This window comes from Schistocerca gregaria, chromosome 7 (assembly GCF_023897955.1).
Source record: "Schistocerca gregaria isolate iqSchGreg1 chromosome 7, iqSchGreg1.2, whole genome shotgun sequence".
Taxonomy (NCBI): Eukaryota; Metazoa; Arthropoda; class Insecta; order Orthoptera; family Acrididae; genus Schistocerca; species Schistocerca gregaria.
Window position 1 is genome coordinate 468,978,440 of NC_064926.1, and position 22,132 is coordinate 469,000,571.

Consider the following 22,132-nt stretch of genomic DNA (forward strand, 5'->3'; position numbering starts at 1 on the left):
ATTCTACACAGAGTACGCGAAAGAACTTGCCCCCCTTCTAACAGCCGTGTACCGCAAGTCTCTAGAGGAACGGAAGGTTCCAAATGATTGGAAAAGAGCACAGGTAGTCCCAGTCTTCAAGAAGGGTCGTCGAGCAGATGCGCAAAACTATAGACCTATATCTCTGACGTCGATCTGTTGTAGAATTTTAGAACATGTTTTTTACTCGAGTATCATGTCGTTTTTGGAAACCCAGAATCTACTCTGTAGGAATCAACATGGATTCCGGAAACAGCGATCGTGTGAGACCCAACTCGCTTTATTTGTTCATGACACCCAGAAAATATTAGATACAGGCTGCCAGGTAGATGCTATTTTTCTTGACTTCCGGAAGGCGTTCGATACAGTTCCGAACTGTCGCCTGATAAACAAAGTAAGAGCCTACGGAATATCAGACCAGCTGTGTGGCTGGATTGAAGAGTTTCTAGCAAACAGAACACAGCATGTTGTTATCAATGGAGAGACGTCTACAGACGTTAAGGTAACCTCTGGCGTGCCACAGGGGAGTGTTATGGGACCATTGCTTTTCACAATATATATAAATGACCTAGTAGATAGTGTCGGAAGTTCCATGCGGCTCTTCGCAGATGATGCTGTAGTATACATAGAAGTTGCAGCATTAGAAAATCGTAGAGAAATGCAGGAAAATCTGCAGCGGATAGGCACTTGGTGCAGGGAGTGGCAACTGACCCTTAACATAGACAAATGTAATGTATTGCGAATACATAGGAAGAAGGATCCTTTATTGTAAGATTACATCACACACCGTCAGGTGACTTGCGGAGTATGGATGTAGATGTAGATGTAGATTATATCATAGCGGAACAAACACTGGTAGCAGTTACTACTGTGAAATATCTGGGAGTATGCGTGCAGAACGATTTGAAGTGGAATGATCATATAAAATTAAATGTTGGTAAGGCGGGTGCCAGGTTGAGAGTCCTTAGAAAATGTAGCCCATCAACAAAGGAGGTGGCTTACAAAACACTCGTTCGACCTATACTTGAGTTTTGCTCATCAGTGTGGGATCCGTACCAGATCGGGTTGACGGAGGAGATAGAGAAGATCCAAAGAAGAGCGGCGCGTTTCGTCACAGGGTTATTTGGTAACCGTGATAGCGTTACGGAGATGTTTAGCAAACTCAAGTGGCAGACTCTGCAAGAGAGGCGCTCTGCATCGCGGTGTACCTTGCTCGCCAGGTTTCGAGAGGGTGCGTTTCTGGATGAGGTATCGAATATATTGCTTCCCCCTACTTATATCTCCCGAGGAGATCACGAATGTAAAATCAGAGAGATTCGAGCGCGCACGGAGGCTTTCAGACAGTCGTTCTTCCCGCGAACCATACGCGACTGGAACAGGAAAGGGAGGTAATGACAGTGGCACGTAAAGTGCCCTCCGCCACACACCGTTGGGTGGCTTGCTGAGTATAATGTAGATGTAGATGTGGATTGTAGCCTATCGCGATTGCAGTTTATCGTAGGACACTGCTGCTCGCGTTGGTCGAGATCCAGTGACTTTTAGCAGAATATGGAATCGGTGGGTTCAGGAGGGTAATACGGAACGCCGTGCTGGATCCCAAGGGCCTCGTATCACTAGTAGTCGAGATAACAGGCATCTTATCCGCTTGGCTGTAACGGATCGGGCAGCCACGTCTCGATCCCTGAGTCAACAGATAGGGACGTTTGCAAGACAACAATTATTTCCACGAACAGTTCGATGACGTTTGCAGCAGCATGCACTGTCAGCTCGGAGACCAAGACTGCGGTTACCCTTGACGCTGCATCACAGACAGGAGCACCTTCGATGATGTACTCAACGACGAACCTGGGTGGACGAATGGCAAAACGTCATTTTTTCGTATGAATCCAGGTTCTGTTTACAGTATCATGACGGTCGCATCCGTGTTTGGCGACATCGCGGTGAACACACATTGGAAGCGTGTATTCGTCATCGCCACTCCGGCGTATCACCCGGCTAATGGTACGGGGTGCCATCGGTTACACGTCTCAGTTACCTCTTGTTCGCATTGACGTCACTTTGAACTGTGGACGCTACATTTAAGATGTGTTACGATCCGTGGCTCTACCCTTCATTCGATCCCTGCGAAACCCTACATTTCAGCAGGATAATGCACGACCGCATCTTGCAGGTCCTGTACGGGCCGTTCTGGACACAGAAAATGTTCGACTGCTGCCCTGGCCAGCACATTGTCCAGATCTCTCACCAACTGAAAACGTCTCGTCAATGGTGGCCGAGCAAGTGGCTCGTCACAATACGCCAGTCACTACTCTTGATGAACTGTGGTACCGTGTTGAAGCTGCATGGGCAATTGTACCTGTACACGCCATCCAAGCTCTGTTTGACTCAATGCCCAGGCGTATCAATGCCGTTATTACGGCCAAAGTTGGTTGTTCTGGGTACTGATTTCTCAGGATCTATGCACCCAAATCGCTTGAAAATGTAATCACAAGTCAGTTCTAGTAAATATATTTCTCCAATGAATAATCGTTTATCATCTGCATTTCTTCTTGGTGTAGCAATTTTAATGGCCAGTAGTGTACTAAACCCGACTGAGACTCCGTACATGCCGCGGCGTGGACTTGGCCAGCCGCTTCACCGATTGGATGCGCCACGTCTCGGACTAGGGGGAGAGTGCACATTCAGACTGGTCAAGACACTCACCAGACGTGACAGTAGGAATAAGTATTATGTTAGACATAGATAGAATAACCACATTAGCACAGAACTGTAGCGACTCAAACATGCTGGGTCAGCCCGGTGCCAGGGTCATGCCCACCGGGATCATCTCGGTCGATACGGCCAAAACGTAGGTTTATAACACGCTGGCACACCTGTAACGCCTCAGGTAGGGTAGAACTGCCCACACTAAAAATAGAAATAACAAAATATCCAAGTAACTATTCGAGATGAGATGCAGTATTGTAAATAAATATATAGATCAGGACCCACTAATGTATTAGGTGCTGGGTTAATATGTATACGTAGTTTGAAGAATAAAGAATTTAAAAAAATAACTGTTAAAAATGTATTGCACCACCCTCTTGATTTCCACGGGACGTGTTGTGCCTAACACCCGAAACGTCTTCCTCAGTACTCTTCAGACTACCAGAAATCATTATATACATTAACTTTTCTTGTCCTCTTTCTTATTTTTCTTTTCTCAGATTCTCCACGGGGTCACCGTTAGTGTCGGTTTTGTCGCTGTTTCACGGCACTAGAGGGAAGCTGTACTGAACAGTAGGAGGAGATAAATAGTGCAATACGTCCAGGAAGTATAATTGATGAGATACGCTGCAAGTGCTGCTCTGAGATGAGGAGTTTGGCCGATAAAGGACTTTGTGATATGCCCACAAATTTATGCCTCGTAGTCATCACGAGCAGAATGCAAAGAAGCTGCGCGTTGCCTCATTGGAGGTAAATGGGAGAGTTGTGTCGATGCAGACAGTAGGTAACAGTCTCCAGGCGCCCATTACGAATAACAGTAAAAAAACCCCAGCACCGTGGTGTGCTAAGAAGATGGTGAAAGGAACACCTGAAATGGAATCTAGATCAATTGAGCCAGTTTCTCTTTAGTGATGAGTGAAGGATTTGTCTGACTCCTTATATCGTCGCAGAAGCGTACAACAGTGAAACCACAACTTAGTTTTCAATCAGGTTCACGAATGGTGCCACTCTACCAGGTGACGCCAAGGTTACCGTACAACTTTGCTAAGCCAATCACGTGCAGTGAACTATAGCGTAACAGTATCCTGCCTCGCGTCAGGTATTTAGGGGGGCCACACAGCCTATCGACTTAGAGTTGTATTTATACGTGTGTCACTGTGAATTGTACGGTGGACTACGAGGTGTACTTCCTGAACGACGCCAGCACCCGATAGGGAAGTATCGAGAAGAGATCAGTCCACAGCCTCCAAAAGTATCAGATACTATGGACATTAAGACATTATATTCTCTGTAATTTTTTCGTTATGTCTCTCTCTGAAAACATTTGATACTGCCGGCTTACTTCTTTCTACTTCACTCGACTTTTAGCATCTTATCTGACTGTACGGATAACAGAAGGTGATGATGCTATACTGTTTATACTATGTTTTTTTTTTAAACACGATGTAATATTATAATTATTTCCTGTCCTAACTCTGTCTTTCAATGTATTTTCAAAGTTGTAACTTAGGGCCAAGGACGACGTTGGTGTTACATCTGCATCTACATCTACATGACTACTCTGCAATTCACATTTAAGTGCTTGGCAGAGGGTTCATCGAACCACAATCATACTATCTCTCTACTATTCCACTCCCGAACAGCGACCGGGAAAAACGAACACCTAAACCTTTCTGTTCGAGCTCTGATTTCTCTTATTTTATTTTGATGATCATTCCTACCTATGTAGGTTGGGCTCAACAAACTATTTTCGCATTCGGAAGAGAAAGTTGGTGACTGAAATTTCGTAAAAAGGTCTCGCCGCGACGAAAAACGTCTATGCTGTAATGACTTCCATCCCAACTTACGTATCATATCTGCCACACTCTCTCCCCTATAACGTGATAATACAAAACGAGCTGCCCTTTTTTGCACCCTTTCGATGTCCTCCGTCAATCCCACCTGGTAAGGATCCCACACCGCGCAGCAATATTCTAACAGAGGACGAACGAGTGTAGTGTAAGCTGTCTCTTTAGTGGACTTGTTGCATCTTCTAAGTGTCCTGCCAATGAAACGCAACCTTTGGCTCGCCTTCCCGACAATACAATGAAGCTAATGATAGTCAGCCATTGATGCGGCCTTCATGATCAATTAAAAAAATTTCGTCTTTTAAGAACTGGGTTTTCGAAGTCTGATCCATTTAAATAAGCATTGCTCTTCTACGCTAATACCAGCGTTGCAATATCTACATTACCTTCCACGGTCATGCATCACTTTATTAGTTGTGGACGAACAATTAGAGATTGTGCTGATCTCGAGAAAACCCGTCCCCGTCATTAAGGTAAGTCTTCCTTCTCTCCTTATTCGCTAATCATTTGCAACAAACAACAATTAATCATATACTAAAGAGGCAGGAGCAATTATAAACCACTGAATGGACTTAACACTCTGGGAAGTGTGAACTACCTCGTTTATTATTTTACGTGTAACTGATTATTAATGGACTTTTATGTGGGAATTATTTAAAAGAGTTATAATTGTATTTACTTTACTCGTAATAAATGTGATGACTGACTCATATTTGTCACTCAGTAATCGTGTAGCACAATGTGACAATGGTCACAGCACAAGGATACAAAGAAAGTGTCATATGGCTTTCTTCGCCAGGCGACCCCTAGAGGTGGATTCAGCGGCGTAATCGGAGAGGGTTTTCTTCGTTAGGTGCACAATTACCCCTTTCCTCACGGTTTACAAGCGTTGTGTCTTAAGAGCATCTGTTAAATGTATGTGATTTTAATGGATGTGTGTATAGTTTGGTGTCGGGTTGGTGTTGTTTGACGATGAGAAAGGAAAGGAAGAGAGTGAAACAGGTACCGCCACACGGCCGACTCCTCTCGAACAGCAGCAAGTTTGCCATCGTGATTAGGTTCTCATTGATGGACGGATTAACATCGACAGTATGTGTCACATTTTCTCACGCCATGAGACACTGCGGAGAAGCTGGAAATTTAAGCCAGAGTATTGGCGCAAAATCTGATGATCCGAAATTTACGCCAATGCCTCTCCTCCCCTTGGCCAAGTGTAGGCAGTGAGGCTTTCTTTCAAGAACAAGATTCGAACCGGGTACTCCCTAGTCAAGCGCCACAGCACAAGCTTGCGACTTCGGCTGCGAGGCAAGTTTTCAAGAGAATAGCGTACGAGGATGCTATCCTGAGCTCGTCAGCTTCCTACAGAAGACTGTAATCAACCGAATGGAATAGCCTGGGATGTCTGCTGACACGAATTCTGCTAGATACGCTTGGGGTCAATTGAAAATTGCAGAGTGTCGTCAAGGGAATCTTCCTCACAGACTAGATGAACTTAGCAAGGCCGCTGGTAAAAGTATCCTACTCGAGCAGAAAGTTCCGACTATCCTGTCGACAATAAAGGAAATGCAAGCATGTTAAAATGCACAGCTTGGAACAACATGGTAATTAATATCACCTAGCAGGAGATATTTGTTTGATCAGACGTACGAAGACTTACACAGCTACTATTTTAGTTATTCTGTTATTTTTATTTTGTACTAAGTTTAATGTATTAATTTGTCCTTGTTGCAGCGTACAGAATTGGTTGAGGTCAGCAACTTTACTATTTTTTTTATGTGGCTCTGAGCACTACGGGACTTAACTTCTGAGGTCATCAGTCCCCTAGAACTTAGAACGACTTAAACCTAACTAACCTAAGGACATCACTCAACACCCAGTTACTATATTTATTAGCATGACGTGCTTTGTCAGCATGCTGTCGTCACCAGGAGCATTACCGTTATATGCACATTAATCTGAAATCTGATGACTGTTTGCTGGATGTGCCAGTGAGGTTATGTACCGAAATTTAACCCTGAACAGAAAGGTTCAGTTATTTCAGTATATACCTTAAGTGATTTGTATGTTTGAATAATTTCACTTATACCTTAACTTACGTGTTTTCTGGAAATTTGTCTGGTACACATAGCACAGTAACAAACACACCATCGCTTAACACTTCAACATTCAGATGTTTACAGTCCAGACACTCTTAACTGCTTGTATAATCTTATTTCAGTTGCTAAGATAGTATAGTGTTTTATATACATATTTATGTCATAGCACCTATTAAATATTGTGATTATTTGATATCCACCGAAAAATAAATATGCTTGTATAAATAATATTGTATTTTCATTGTTGGTAATATCTTAGCAACTGATATAAATTTATCTTAACAATTAAGAGGATTTGGCCCGTAAACATCTGAAGGTGGAAGGACATACGTCCTATACCTACAGTGTTAAATATGCAATATTGATGACCCATTATCTCAGAACCTTTGAGAGATAGAGGTCTGAAATTTTTAGGAAGTATAGTTTCACTCATTTTCTGATTACTGAACCAGGATCAGAATATACAGACAACTAACTAGTTCATTATGATTTTTAAAAAATTATGTCTTTTTTTTAAAAAAAAGTCCCCTGTTCATTCTCTAAGTAAAAGCAGTTAAAAGTAGACGTCTTTTAGTGGTTCATCAGGTGCAGTATACTAAGAGGTAACAGTGTTAAATAAGACATATGTATCTGTAATAGTTCCTGAGATAATGGGTCAAATATTTTAAAAAAATGTCATTTCCGGGAAATCAAGTTAAAACATTTTATTTGATATTAATCTCACATATGGAGCCATGCCAGCTCCTAGAAACAGCCAGGCCCATAATCAACATTATCTGGATCGTGTACTTGATCATCCTGCAAACCTAGAAGCTTCCTTCTTTTCCCGTCTCTTGATTCTTTTGTCATTTCCTCTGCTGCACGCTGTGCATTCATGATCCTGAGTGGATCCATTTGCTGGAAGGCTTGCAGTTGTTGGCTCCTGGAGTGATACCTAGTGGCTCTAGTACCCTAATTATTCCCTTATTGCCATAATTAAACATTGTCACAGCATCAAAAACACCGAAACATAGCGTTTTCATGCCTACAAAGACATTTTTGGTATGCGGGTCCAAATGACATTATTGAAAGACTCATTCGAGTTTTGCGTTCGACCATGGACATATTGGAAAAGAAGATCAGGATGAGCTAACTCTCTATATATTGGCCTAATTACCTCCACCATTGCAGATGGTATCCTGTTCTCGGGCATACATTGTTCTTCTGTACCCGCTGTCTGAGCTTTGCGTTACTTGCACCACGAATCAACACCAGGTGGGCAAAGACCATGGATGGGTGTGGACGATTTGTGGAAGAATGTAACCCACACTGCTCTTTTCACTCTTTGTAGGTCATATGTGTTGTTCCTTATTGCCATTCCATAATACTGCTGGAGTTCATCAATGTTTTTGTCTGTAAGTCTTCCTTTACCATTTAGAGTATTTCCATTCAATATCTCCTATTTTTATTTTGTCTGCTTCAGTTTTCAAAAGCGTGTTCCCATCCGTTTTTGAACGTGGCCACACGTTCAATCTGCAAAATATGCTTCCACCATAAGGTTGGCTTTCCAAGACTGATTTGAAGGCATTCAAATCACCATCCCCTAAGTAGTCAGTGCAGCACTCAACTCTTTACTGCAGTGAGCGACTGAACATAGAAACAACTGCAGCAGCCTCCATACCCCCACTAGTCTAGTTTTCTCATAATTCTTAGCTCAATTTGTTTTATGATTTTCACTTGTTCCATTGTCAACTGATTTACATTGACAGCAGTATTTATTAGCACTTCGATGTCTAAAATTTTACCTGCATCTACACTAGTGACAGTTGCAACTGCATTTTGAGATGTGTGTCCTCTCTTCTGCCATGTACCATCAGCTACCACAGACAAGTCTGTCTTGTTATTTAATTCTACTGCTTCTTAAGCAGCGGCTTTCATAGAAGCAAGAGCAACAGATCTGACACATTCACCAATTACTTCTGTGTACTTACCTGATTTGGTTGGTGGGTTTGACAAGTTCAGCGTCGCACATAATACTTGTGCTGCAGCCAATCTTTTGTCTAAGCACCTCATTCCATACAAGAATCTAACATTGCTCTCAAACAAGTCATTCTTGTACTTTTGAGAAGTCCAAAATGACGTAGAGAGTCTGCAAAATTTGCACTGAACAACAAGTTTGTTAGCTAGGCCAGTCATTGCAGATGTGTCCTCAAAGATGCTAATTTGCCCACCACAAACCTTACATGATACAGCATCTTGTAAAACTTGTCGTAAACACACTCAAATCTAATAAAACATAACCTAAACTATTTACATGATCTCCTTTGTCGATAAATAAATCCTCAGGGTTTCCTAGTTTCGTTCTCGAAGCACTAGTAAGGGTGTCCTTTTCGTGTGTCTGTGAAATATCTGTTTCAGGATCAGCACTGGATTCAGATCCAGTCGTATGCTAATTTCCATGGAAACATCGCTTCTTAAAAGAACTCTTTCTTTTCGGCATGTTGAAAGCTGGTATAAGAATGTGCAATAGTACACCAAACCACTATGTTTACAGTTCAACACCTATAAAACACTACACCCACAAATTATATCCACAAGATGCATGTGCAATACTGTCAGTTCTGTTTGAACAGTGTATCCAACCTCTTAACATGAATTCAAGGAATAAATAGCTGAAAACCATAGCCTTGTAGATTGAATAGTTCCAGAGATAGCAAGTCAATGTAGAAAGACCAGATTTTTTTTACTATTAACTTTGAAACGATATAAAGTACACTTCTAATCGGAATTAATCGACAAATGCATTAAATTATTCAGGAGAGATTAAACATTATTCTACAACTACATATACGTCCATATTCCGCAAGCCACCTGACGGTGTGTGGCGGAGGGTACTTTGAGTACCGCTATCGGTTTTCCCTTCTATTCCAGTCTCGTATTGTTCGTGGAACGAAAGATTGTCGGTATGCTTCTGTGTTGGCTCTAATCTCTCTGATTTTATCCTCATGGTCTCTTCGCGAGATATACGTAGGAGGGAGCAATATACTGCTTGGCTCCTCGATGAAAGTATGTTGTCTAAACTTCAACAAAAGGCAGAGTTTTCCACTGGAGTTTATCCATCATCTCCGTAACGCTTTCGCGATTACTTAATGATTCTATAACGAAGCGCGCTGCTCTCCGTTGGATCTTCTCTATCTATTCTATCAACCCTCTCTGGTACGGATCCCACACTGGTGATTAATATTCAAGCAGTGGGTGAACAAGTGTACTGTAACCTACTTCCTTTGTTTTCGGATTGTATTTCCTTAGGATGCTTCCAATGAATCTCAGTCTGGCATCTGCTTTACCGACGATCAACTTTATATGATCATTCAATTTTAAATCACTCCTAATACCTACTCCCAGCTAATGTATGGAATTAACTGCTTCCAGTTCTGACCTGCTATATTGTAGCCAAATGATAAAGGATCTTTCTTTCTATGTATTCGCAGCACATTACACTTGTCTACATTGAGATTCAATTGCCATTCCCTGCACTATGCGTCAATTCGTTGCAGATCCTCCTGCATTTCAGTACAATTTTCCATTGTTACAACCTCTCGATACACTACAGCATCATCCGCAAAAAGCAACAGTGAAGTTTAGAAGTTATCCACAAGGTCATTTACGTATATTGTGAATAGCAACGGTCCTATGACACTCCCCTGCGGCACACCTGAAATCACTCTTACTTCGGAAGACTTCTCTCCATTGAGAATGACATGCTGCGTTCTGTTATCTAGGAACCTTTCAATCCAATCACACAATTGGTCTGATAGTCCATATGATCTTACTTTGTTCATTAAACGACTGTGGGGAACTGTATCGAACGCCTTGCGGAAGTCAAGAAACACGGCATGTACCTAGGAACCCGTGTCTATGGCCCTCTGAGTCTCGTGGACGAATAGCGCGATCTGGGTTTCACACGATCGACTTTTTCGAAACCCATGCTGATTCCTACACGGTAGATTTCTGGTCTCCAGCAAAGTCATTATACTCGAACATAATACGTATTGCAATTTATTTATTAAGAGATAATAATCATAAAATGTCACTTTTTGACCAATTTCACTTAAGTGATGATGTGTTTATTACTGTGCTCTCTGTGCCAAACAAATTTCCACTAATAATGTAAGTAATGATCACGGATAAATTATTTAAACATTCAATGCACTTAGGTATACATGAAATAAATGAATCTTTTTGTGCAGAATCAAGTTTCAGTATATAACCTCACTAGGATTTGCAGCAAATAATCCTCATCACAGTTCTGATTAACGTGCATGTAGCTGCAATGCACCTGACATCAGATTTCTTCCGAAACGCATCTTGCTAACAATTTTTAATATAATGAGACTCAAGCAGTAAAAATTATTTCATGCAGATATCCAGGTGGTACAAAATTTTGTTGAGCAGTCTGTCGGCTCAGAGAGTGGGGTACATACCCGTTGCTAGTCGTGATGGTGGCGGTAACGTTGGTGTTGGTGTTAGTGTTGGTCTCGTTGGTGGGGGTGATTCCACCCTGGTCCTCTGGCGAGGCGCGCGTGCTGTTGTTGTTGCGGTTGTTGTCCGACGTCTCCGTGGAGGAGGCGGGCTCCTGCGACGACTTGTCGGAGATGGGCGACAGGATGTGCAGTTTGTTGCTGAAGCGACCCATGCCGCCGCCCACGCCGCCGCCCACTCCGCTGCCGGGCGTCGTCTGCATGCCGCTCCCCAGAGGCAGGTGGTACCTGCGGTGAACAGATTCTTGCCAGTCGCTCAATGTTCAGGCTATATTTGCCGGCGAGCTGAATGTTTCGCAAGGTTTTGGGCATGCAATCGGGACATCATTTCTCTTTTGCAATATTTTGGCTTAAAGCCTTCCAGTCGTTGCCGAGACGTTCTGGTAATGGCTTATAAGAGAAAATTCTAATCAGCTGGCACCACGCTTCGCAGCTTGCGGTGTCCTTAGAGCTATGGCTTAAATAGTACATTTAGTGTCCGACGCCTACATACTTAGTCCTAAGACCCTCTGAGCGGCCAAGGAGTGGTGGGATTGCGATATGCACATATACAAATGGCTGTAAAATCTTGTACACAAGCCTTGGAAGGCCAGTGTATTGGCGGAGCTGCCATTTGTACTCAGATGGTTCATGTGGAAAGGTTTCCTACGTGATTTTGGCAGCACGACGAGAATTAATAGACTACGAACGAGGAATGGTAGTTGGTGCTAGGTGCATGGGACATTCCATCCGGTAATCGTTAGGGAATTCAATATTCCGAGATCCACAATGTAAAGAGTGTCCCGAGAATACCAAGTTTCAGGCGTTCCTCTGCCACGGACAATGCAGTGGCCGAAGGCAATCACTTAACGACCGAGAGCAGCGGCGTTTGCTTATACACTCATGCTCATAAATTAAGGATAATGCTGATACATGGCAAAACAACGCTCTTGTGGGCGGTTTGTGGGCTTAAACCAACTCGAGGTATGATCATGCGATGCATTTGACCTGCGGTCGTCGCACGGTGGCGCTGACAGCAGTCCACATACGCAGAGGTGTGTTAGTGCATGTCAAAGTACGGTGTAGCGAGTAAGTTCGCAGACGTTTTCAGGCATGCTAATGTTGGCTGTGTGTTGAAAATGGCTCGAAGAACACATATTGAGGACGTTATGAGGCGTAGAATACTAGGGAGACAGGAGGCTGGTCAAACACAGGTCGTAGCACGGGCCCTGTTTGTGCCACAACTGTGATCTCAAGATTATGGAAACGATTCCGGCAGGCAGGAATCGTGTCCAGGCGCTACAGTACCCGACGTCCACAGTGTACAGCACCACAAGAAGACCGATATCTCTCCATTAGTGCCCGCAGATGGCCACGGAGTACTGCAGGTAGCCTTGCTCGGGACTTTACCGCAGCCACTGGAACAGTTGTCTCCAGACACAGTGTACAGACGACTGAACAGGCACGGTTTATTCGCCCAGAGGCCTGCAAGGTGCATTCCACTGAACCCTGGTCACAGGAGAGCCCATAAATCTTGGTGTCAAGAACACAGTACATGGGCATTGGAACAGTGGTCCCAGGTTTTATGTTCACGGACGAGTCCAGGTATAGTCTGAACAGTGATTCTCACCGTGTTTTCATCTGGCGTGAACCATAAACCAGATACCAACCCCTTAATGTCCTTGAAAGGGACGTGTATGGAGGTCGTGGTTTGATGGTGTGGGGTGGGATTATGACTGGTGCACGTACACCTCTGCATGTCTTTGACAGTGTAACTGTAACAGGTCAGGTGTATCGGGTCGTCATTTTGCACCAGTATGTCCGCCTTTTCAGTGGTGCAGTGGGTTCCACCTTCCTCCTGATGGATGATAGCGCATGGCCCCACGGAGCTGCCATCGTGGAGGAGTACCTTGAAACAGAAGATATCAGGCGAATGGAGTGGCCTGCCTGTTCTCCAGACCTAAATCTCATCGAGGACGTCTGGGATGCTCTCGGTCGACGTATCGCTACACATCTTCAAACCCCTAGGACACTTCAGGAGCTCCGAGAGGCACTGGTGCAGGAATGGGAGGCTATAGACCAGAAGCTGCTCGACCAACTGATTCAGAGTATGCCAAACCATTGTGCGGTCGGTGTACGTGTGCATGATGATCATATCCCATATTGATGTCGGGTTACATGCTCAGTAAACAGTGGCGTTTTGTAGCACATGTGTTTCGGGACGGTCTTCTCAACTTATCACCAATACCGTGGACTTACAGATCTGTGTCGTGTGTGTTGCCTATGTGCCTATGCTATTAGCGCCAGTTTTGTGTAGTGCCACGTTGTGTGGCATCATATCCTGCAATCATCCTTAACTTATGAACATGAGTGTAGTTGTCCAGTGCAATCAGACAAGAAACACTGCATGAAATAACCGCAGAAATCAATGTGAGACGTGCGACGAACGTATCCGTTAGTTCAGTACGTCGAAATCTGCCGTTAATGAGCTATAGCAGCAGACAACCGGCGCGAGTGCCTTTGATAATAGCACGACATCGCCCTCAGCGCCTCTCCTGCACTCGTGACCGTATCGGTTGGAGTCTAGATGACTACAAACTCGTGGTCCAGTCAGATGAGTCTCGATTTCAGTTGGTAAGAGCTGATGGTAGGGCTCGAGTGTGGTGAAGCGATGTTGTCAACAAGGCACTGTGCAAGCTGGTGGTGGCTGCATAACGGTGTGGGCTGTGTTTACACGGAATGGACGTCATGTTCCTAAACAACGGTGGAATTTTTATGGATGACAGTACGGCATTTCACCGGGCCAAAATTGTTCGCGATTGGTTTGAAGAACATTCTGGACAGTTAGAGCGAATGATTTGGCCACCCTAATTGCGTGACATGGGGCATAATCGAGTGGCCAGTTCGTGCACAAAATCCTGCACCGGCAACACTTTCGCAGGTATGAATGGCTATTGACGCAGCATCGCTCAATATTTCTTCAGAGGACACCCAGGACTTGTTGAATATATGAGACGTCGACTTGTTGCAGTGCGCCGAGCAAAAGTAGTTCCGACGCGATATTAACAGGTATCTCACGACTTCGGTCGCCTCAGTTTACCCACCTGTTAAGTGATTTTTATTTTCTTCGCATTTTTCTCTTCTGTAACTTTTCAGTAGCACACTGGAAACGACTGGTACACTAATAAGGTCTAAAGTATTTTTCCCTTTTAATCTTAAACGGCGTGAGCATCGTCCATCGTGAGACACTTCCACTAGATGAAGAAGGTGAGCTCTTTGAACGATGCCATGAAACAGTTATTATAAAAATCGTCAGCAGGGAGCAGCAGGAATCAAGAAACAATTAATTTTGAAAGCGAACTTCTTAAAAAGAAATAGAAGAAAGTAATTTTACAGAATAGTACAAGGCCAAGGTTTTTTTACACGAAAAGGCATATGTTTGTTGGTTAAAAAAAGGGTCTTTCGTTTCGTTAAGAATACGGATAATGTGTCGAAAGAAAACAATTGTATCATATGTTTATTTATTTAACGACCTGTGAATCATATAAAAACTTTATTCATAGCGAGTAATGAATGTTCAGTGATATATGAATGCACGACATGGAAAAAAAAACCGACACACCACAACGGAATTATCCTAACGAGACGGAAGCCGGTAGATGTGATGTACATGGACAAACAAACAAATCATTAGTTTCAGAAAATCTGGATATAGATTCAAGAGAAAGACCCTCACAAATTGAGCAATTAAATAACGCTCTGGTTCAACTGTGGTCGTTATGCAAGCATGCCAAGTGGGTCCTACTATGAAAGAGCGTCCCAGACCATCATTCCTGGTTGTCGGGCCATATGGCGAGAGACAGTGAGGCTGCTATCTCATCGCTGGACGGGGCATCTCTAGACACATTTTCGGGGTGGAGTCTCACTGACTAGACTAGAGCTGTCTTCAATGACGAATCTTGCTTCAAATTGAATCACAAAAACCAGCGAAGACGTCCACGACAGCGGTGGGATACCAACCTGTATCGTAACGTCACCGGTGATGTAATTTTGAAGCCTCAAAATAAAATTCTGTGCCACGCCTGACTGTACAGAAGCATTGTGTGCTTGGGTGATTGCGATACCTCGTGACAAATTTGCAGCAGTCTTACACGGAACTGTTCTCGTACAGCAAGGCTTAAAATCTTAGTCTTTACTAATGAAAGTCATTTGAAATATTTATTTGCCTACCTTGTTATAATTCCTTATCAATTTTCTTACCTTATTAAGCATTCTATTCCTACCAATTCTGATATGGAAAAAAATACAAATAAAAAATTTGCAAAATCTGTTTGGGAATCTATTCGCAGTGAAATGTTTTGGTCACCACGGCAGCGGCGCTTTTGTTCAGCAGCGTGTACTTATTAGTACGCAAGGAGCAATCGCAACAGGTTCTTTCCTCACTTTCTAGAAAAATACGAGCTTGTGGACGCCGGATATGCTGATGAAGAAAACTCAGTTTTCAATTTCTACTGATCCCGTCAATTTTGTGTAGATTGTGCGTGATGAAATTTAGGGAATATTCTCTCAAAATCGGGGGTGTATTGAACCAAAATACACTCTCAAGACAAAAAAAGAAAGCAAACAAAAAAAAGAAAAAGAAACCGACGCACCACGAAGGAATATTTCGAATGAGACGGAAAGCGGCAGATGTGACGTACATGTACAGATAAACAAACGAATACAATTTCAGAAAAAATTGTATGATTTATTCAAGAGAAAGCGATCCACAAATTGAACAAGTCAGCAACGCGTTGGCCCCCTCTTGGCATTATGCAAGCAGTTATCCGGCTTGGCAAAATTGACAGAGTTGTTGGATGTCCTCCTGAGAGATGTCGAGCCAAATCATGTCCAACAGGCGGGTCAGATCATGAAAATCCTGGGCTGTTTGGAGGGTCCTGCTCGTATTGCTTCGAAATTATCAGTTTTGGAGGGATTCGACGTCCTTTCTGGCCACGATACGGTTTGGTAAGCACGAAGACCAGCTGTAGGAACTTTCGCCATGTGCAGGGGGGAATTATCTCTCTGAAATGTAAGCCAGAATGGCTTCCCATGAAAGGCGACAAAACGGGACGTAGAATATTGTCGAAGTACCTGGGCTTAAGGGTGCCGCGGGAGACAACCAAAGGAGTCCTGCTATAAAATAAAATGGCACAACACACCATCGCTCCTGCTTGTCGCTCATGGGCGGGCGACAGTCAAGTTTGTATCTCATAGCTGTCCACGGCATCTCCAGACACGTATTCGCTCACGAAATTCCAATCACCAAATATTTTGTTGTCAACGACCTACATAGGACGGAACGATCACCACGATAAAATAAGGGAAATCAGAGCTCGAACGGAAAGATATAGGTTGGTTCGATGAACCCTCTGCCAGGCACTTAAATGTGATTTGCAGAGTAACTGTGTAGATGTAGATATAGATGTAGATGTCAATGGGCTCAGTTCGGAGCAGCACTCATCACTGAAGACAATTGTACTCCAGTCTATGAGCTGCCAGGCATTGATCAGCTGCGATGACGCGTGTGGAGACGCATTGGACTATCGCTCCGCCTTACTTCCTGACAACCAGGTATGATGGTCTGCAGTATCTCACCCTCACAACACAGTGGTACGTCGACGATATTCTACGTCCCATTTTGCTGCCCTTTATGGGAATCCATCCTGGGCTTGCATTTCAAGAAGATAATGTCCGCCTGCATAAGGCAGGAGTTTCTACTGGTTGTCTTCGTGCTTGTCAAACCCTACCTTGACCAGCAAGGTCGCCGGATCTCTCCACAAATAGGACTGATGACCTCCGATGTTAAGTCCCATAGTGCTCAGAGCGATCTGAACCATTTATCTCCACAATTGAAAACGTTTAGAGCATTATGGGCTGTGCCCTCCAGCCAGCTTGGGATTTGGTGATCTACCGCGCCAATTGGACAGAATTTGGTACGATATCCCTGGGAAGAAGTCAGCCGCTGTGGCAGAGCGGTTCTAGGCGCTTCAGTCCGGAACCTCACTGCTGCTACAGTCGCAGGTTCTAATCCTGCCTCGGGCATGGTTGTGAGTGATGTCCTTAGGCTAGTTAGGTTTAAGTAATTCTAAGTCTAGGGGACTGATGACCACATATGTTAAGTCCTATAGTGCTTAGAGCCATTTGAGCCTGGAAGGAAATCCACAACTCTGTCAATCAATGCCAAGCAGAACAATTGCTTGAACAATGGCCAGAGATGGGTCAACACGTCATTGATATGCTCAAGTTGTGGATTTTTTCTCTTGAAGAAATGATCCAATTTTTATGAAATTGTAGTCATTTGCCGGCCGAGGTGGTTGAGCAGTTCTAGGCGCTACAGTGTGGAACCGCGCGACCACTACGGTCGCAGGTTCGAATCCTGCCTCGGGCATGGATGTGTGTGATGTCCTTAGGTTAGTTAGGTTTAAGTAGTTCTAAGTTCTAGGGGGCAGATGACCTCTGAAGCTAAGTGTCATAGTGCTGAGAACCATTTGAACCATGTTCTTTGTAGTCATTTGTCTGTCTGTACATGCGTATCACATCTACTGATTTCCGTCCCATTCGAATTATTCCTTTGTGGTGCGTCTTCTTTGTCGTCTTATAGTGTATCTTAGACACTTTCATTTTAGGTTACCACAGTGACTTGCCAAATATAAAGAATTGGTTGACTGTCTTGGGCTCCCCTTGTTAGAACGTTTACCATTTCTCCTCTCCAGCTGCGAGTAAAGGAAGTCCAGATGACTGGTGGGTTTGGGAGGCCTACCTGTCGGCGCCGCTGGAGTCTGAGCTGTGCGAGCTGAGCGAAGTGCTGCGCCGGCTGTCGGAGCTGCTGGTGGAGCGGTTGCCCTCGCTGGTGCTGGAGCGGATGGACTCGAGGCTGCCGCCGCTGCTGCTGGTCGCCATGCTCTCCGTGCTGGAGAACTTGCTGCCCGCCGCCGGCCGGCCCTTGAACTCGAGGATGAGCCCGTGCGGCCGCGCCGGGGGCGGCGTGGGCGTCGGAGCGGGGTCGGGGGCGGCGGTCGGGGGCGGCACGCCGAGGCCGGCCGGCGGGAGGCGGCCGCCGCCGCCGCCCCCGTGGTGATGGTGGTGGTGGTGATGGTGATGGTGGTGGTGGTGATGCGGGTGGTGGTTCTGGTGGTGGTGGTGGTGATGCATTTCGCGTCGTGGTAACTGCAAAACGTTTCAACATACAAAATTCCGCTAAGGTAGAAGTTACACTATAACATTTTCTTTGACAAAGATGTGGCGCAAACCAGAGAGGTCCAAATTCTCCTTCTAACGTATCTTCCCCTGAAATTTCCTGACATATTAAAACTGTGTGCCGGACCGAGACTCGAACTCGGGACCTTTTCCTTTCGTGGGCAAGTGTACTTACCCGCGAAATGCAACGGTCCCGAGTTAGAGTCTCGGTCAGGCACACAGTTTTAATCTGCCAGGATGTTTCATGTCAGCGCACACTCCGCTGCATAGTGAAAATCTCATTCTGTGTGTTTGCCCCCATCTCCACTGCAACGATTAAAGCAGGTCATCCTGCCGCGACGGAGAAACAAGAGTACAGCATGGTTAAAGCAGGCCAGCTTAGGTTTCCGCAAACCTGGGATGCTTCATGGGACCTGTTCAGTCTGCTGTAGGGTGGGGGGGGGTCTAATGTTATACCATTGGATACCCCCTCCCTCCCCCTCGGAAACTAACAATTTGGAATTGTAACTATCATTGATCCGATTTGTAGTTTTGGAGATATTTCGATGCCTTCAGTTAAAATGAATACTCTGTATACAGAGTGATTTTGTAGAAATAATTCAATAGCCAAAAATACTTTTTACTGGATAACCGGTTTCAACACACTAAAAGTGCCATCATCGGATCTGAATGTAGATTAACATTTATAAACCATATGGATATGATACATAAGGCAGACCAGCTGATACAAAATCATTGTCACAAAAAATAAAAAAAAACTGCTGTCATGGTCATTCTTTTCCATAAGATATGTAAAACCGAAGTCACAAGATAAAACATCACAGTGTAATGCCGACCGTTGTTAGTCGAGCAGCGCTCATGTACCAAATAGTTTAATCTTGTGACTTCGGTTTTACATATCTTATGGAAAAGAATGACCATGAGACCACTTGTTTTTGTTCCTTTTGTGACAATGATTTTGTATCAGCTAGTCTGCCTCATGTATCGTTATATCCAAATGGTTTATAAATGTTAATCTACATTCAGATCCGATGATGGCACCTTTAGTGTGTTGAAACCGGTTATCCAGTAAACAGTACTTAAGCGATCTTGGCTTTTGAATTATTTCTACAACAGAGTGATCGCCCTACTATGCACAGTGTGTTCACTTCATTAGAGTGATTTTGCCAAGTGAACGATCGGCAAAAGGAGAGAGAGCAAAAAACGTCGCACGGAAATATAGCAGAAAATGTATTGCAAGGGATGTACACCTATTTGAAGGTGGAGACAAAAGATCTTTGACAGTGGTCCACCATCATGGGGTATGCCTGACGATGTTGTCGAACATGCTGCACGACAGCTGCCACTGTCTGTATCAGTTAGAACGCGTGCAGGTGTTATTACATACCGACTTGTCTCCGAGGCTGCGGTTTCGTCGCTGGGACATCTGTCGTCCATCCCATTCAGAGATGAGGCTACCTTTACGACGGGAGGTATCGTCAAACTTATGAACACCCGCGTCTGGACTACAGAGAATCCTCATAATATGGTGGTAACGAACCATCAGCGCTGTTTAGCCTCAGTGTATGGTCGGGAATTATTGGTGACTGCCTCATGAGATCAGTCGTCCATCCACAATGCCACGCATTCGAGGTGTATCTGTACTCTCTGAAGACGACTCTAACTCCCAGCCATGATGGACTTTTTGCCTTTGGATGAACGAAAGGTACCAAGGCTACTACAAAGGGTGCACAAAATAGGGAAAAAACAAAAAACCGAACACATTGCCATGCGTAATTCGGTGTAGGAAAACCGATGGTATTCAAACCAGCTTGCCGTCGTCTCTGAATGGATAAATGCAGGTCTTGCATGGTTTTCAAGGAAATATTACACCACTCTTATTGCAAAACAGTGACAGTTTCAGGTACCGACGATGGACGTGGACATAGATCACGCGTACGTCTCTCGAAAGCAGACCGCAAAAGCTCAGTAATACAGGGATCTGGTGTGGTGGTCAGTGCAGATACGACAATTCATCCTCGTGGTCACAAAGCCACTATTGGACGATGCGTACATAGGGACCCTGTCGTCTCGGAACACATAATCACCACTGGGGAACAAATATTGTACCATGGGGTGAAGTCGGTCACCCAAAATGGTCACAAAATTCTCGGCGACGTTGCAGAGTATTCATGGAGCACATGAAATACCATATTTGGCTGCCCAAATCATCAGGAAACCCACGGAATATTTCACTCGTGCGGCATAAATTCTGCCAGAAATTGGAAACAGTGTGGAAAAAGACTTTCTTCTGTTGTTCCATAGTCCAGGTTTCATGGCTTTGTTACCACGGTTTCCTGTTACGGTCATTTGCATCGCCGATCAGTGGCTTTGGAATTCCAGCTCGTTCTGTAATTACCTTCTTATGGAGCTGCCTTCGTGTTTTGTTGACTAAGCGGATGACGTTTTTCGCTTTTCCTGTGTGTGGTATAAATATTAGATCCAATGACCCAATGGTTTTCAAGGAAACATTACACCACTCTTATTGCAAAACAGTGACAGTTTCAGGAACCGACGATGGACGTGGACATAGATCAGGCGTACGTCTCTCGAAAGCAGACCGCAAAGGCTCAGTAATACAGGGATCTGGTGAGTGTGGTGGTCAGTGCAGATACGACAATTCATCCTCGTGGTCACAAAGCCACTACTGGACGATGCGTACATAGGGATCCTGTCGTCTCGGAACACATAATCACCACTGGGGAACAAATATTGTACCATGGGGTGAAGTCGGTCACCCAAAATGGTCACAAAATTCTCGGCGACGTTGCAGAGTATTCATGGAGCACATTAAATACCATATTTGGCTGCCCAAATCATCAGGAAACCCACGGAATATTTCACTCGTGCGGCATAAATTCTGCCAGAAATTGGAAACAGTGTGGAAAAAGACTTTCTTCTGTTGTTCCATAGTCCAGGTTTCATGGCTTTGTTACCACGGTTTCCTGTTACGGTCATTTGCATCGCCGATCAGTGGCTTTGGAATTCCAGCTCGTTCTGTAATTACCTTCTTATGGAGCTGCCTTCGTGTTTTGTTGACTAAGCGGATGACGTTTTTCGCTTTTCCTGTGTGTGGTATAAATATTAGATCCAATGACCCAATGGTTTTCAAGGAAACATTACACCACTCTTATTGCAAAACAGTGACAGTTTCAGGAACCGACGATGGACGTGGACATAGATCAGGCGTACGTCTCTCGAAAGCAGACCGCAAAGGCTCAGTAATACAGGGATCTGGTGAGTGTGGTGGTCAGTGCAGATACGACAATTCATCCTCGTGGTCACAAAGCCACTACTGGACGATGCGTACATAGGGATCCTGTCGTCTCGGAACACATAATCACCACTGGGGAACAAATATTGTACCATGGGGTGAAGTCGGTCACCCAAAATGGTCACAAAATTCTCGGCGACGTTGCAGAGTATTCATGGAGCACATTAAATACCATATTTGGCTGCCCAAATCATCAGGAAACCCACGGAATATTTCACTCGTGCGGCATAAATTCTGCCAGAAATTGGAAACAGTGTGGAAAAAGACTTTCTTCTGTTGTTCCATAGTCCAGGTTTCATGGCTTTGTTACCACGGTTTCCTGTTACGGTCATTTGCATCGCCGATCAGTGGCTTTGGAATTCCAGCTCGTTCTGTAATTACCTTCTTATGGAGCTGCCTTCGTGTTTTGTTGAC

General features: G+C 44.4%; 1 protein-coding gene across 1 annotated transcript in view; it reads right to left on the minus strand.

The window, feature by feature from the left end:
* The window catches only part of LOC126282434 (lateral signaling target protein 2 homolog), a 349,280-nt gene that overhangs the window by 83,651 nt on the left and 243,497 nt on the right, over window positions 1–22,132 (minus strand). The window contains exons 9-10 of the mRNA XM_049982092.1: window positions 17,969–18,375; window positions 11,131–11,415 (exon numbers count right to left, since the gene is read on the minus strand). Of these exons, the coding sequence (XP_049838049.1) occupies window positions 11,131–11,415; window positions 17,969–18,375 (692 nt within the window). The remainder of the gene's footprint in view (window positions 1–11,130; window positions 11,416–17,968; window positions 18,376–22,132) is intronic.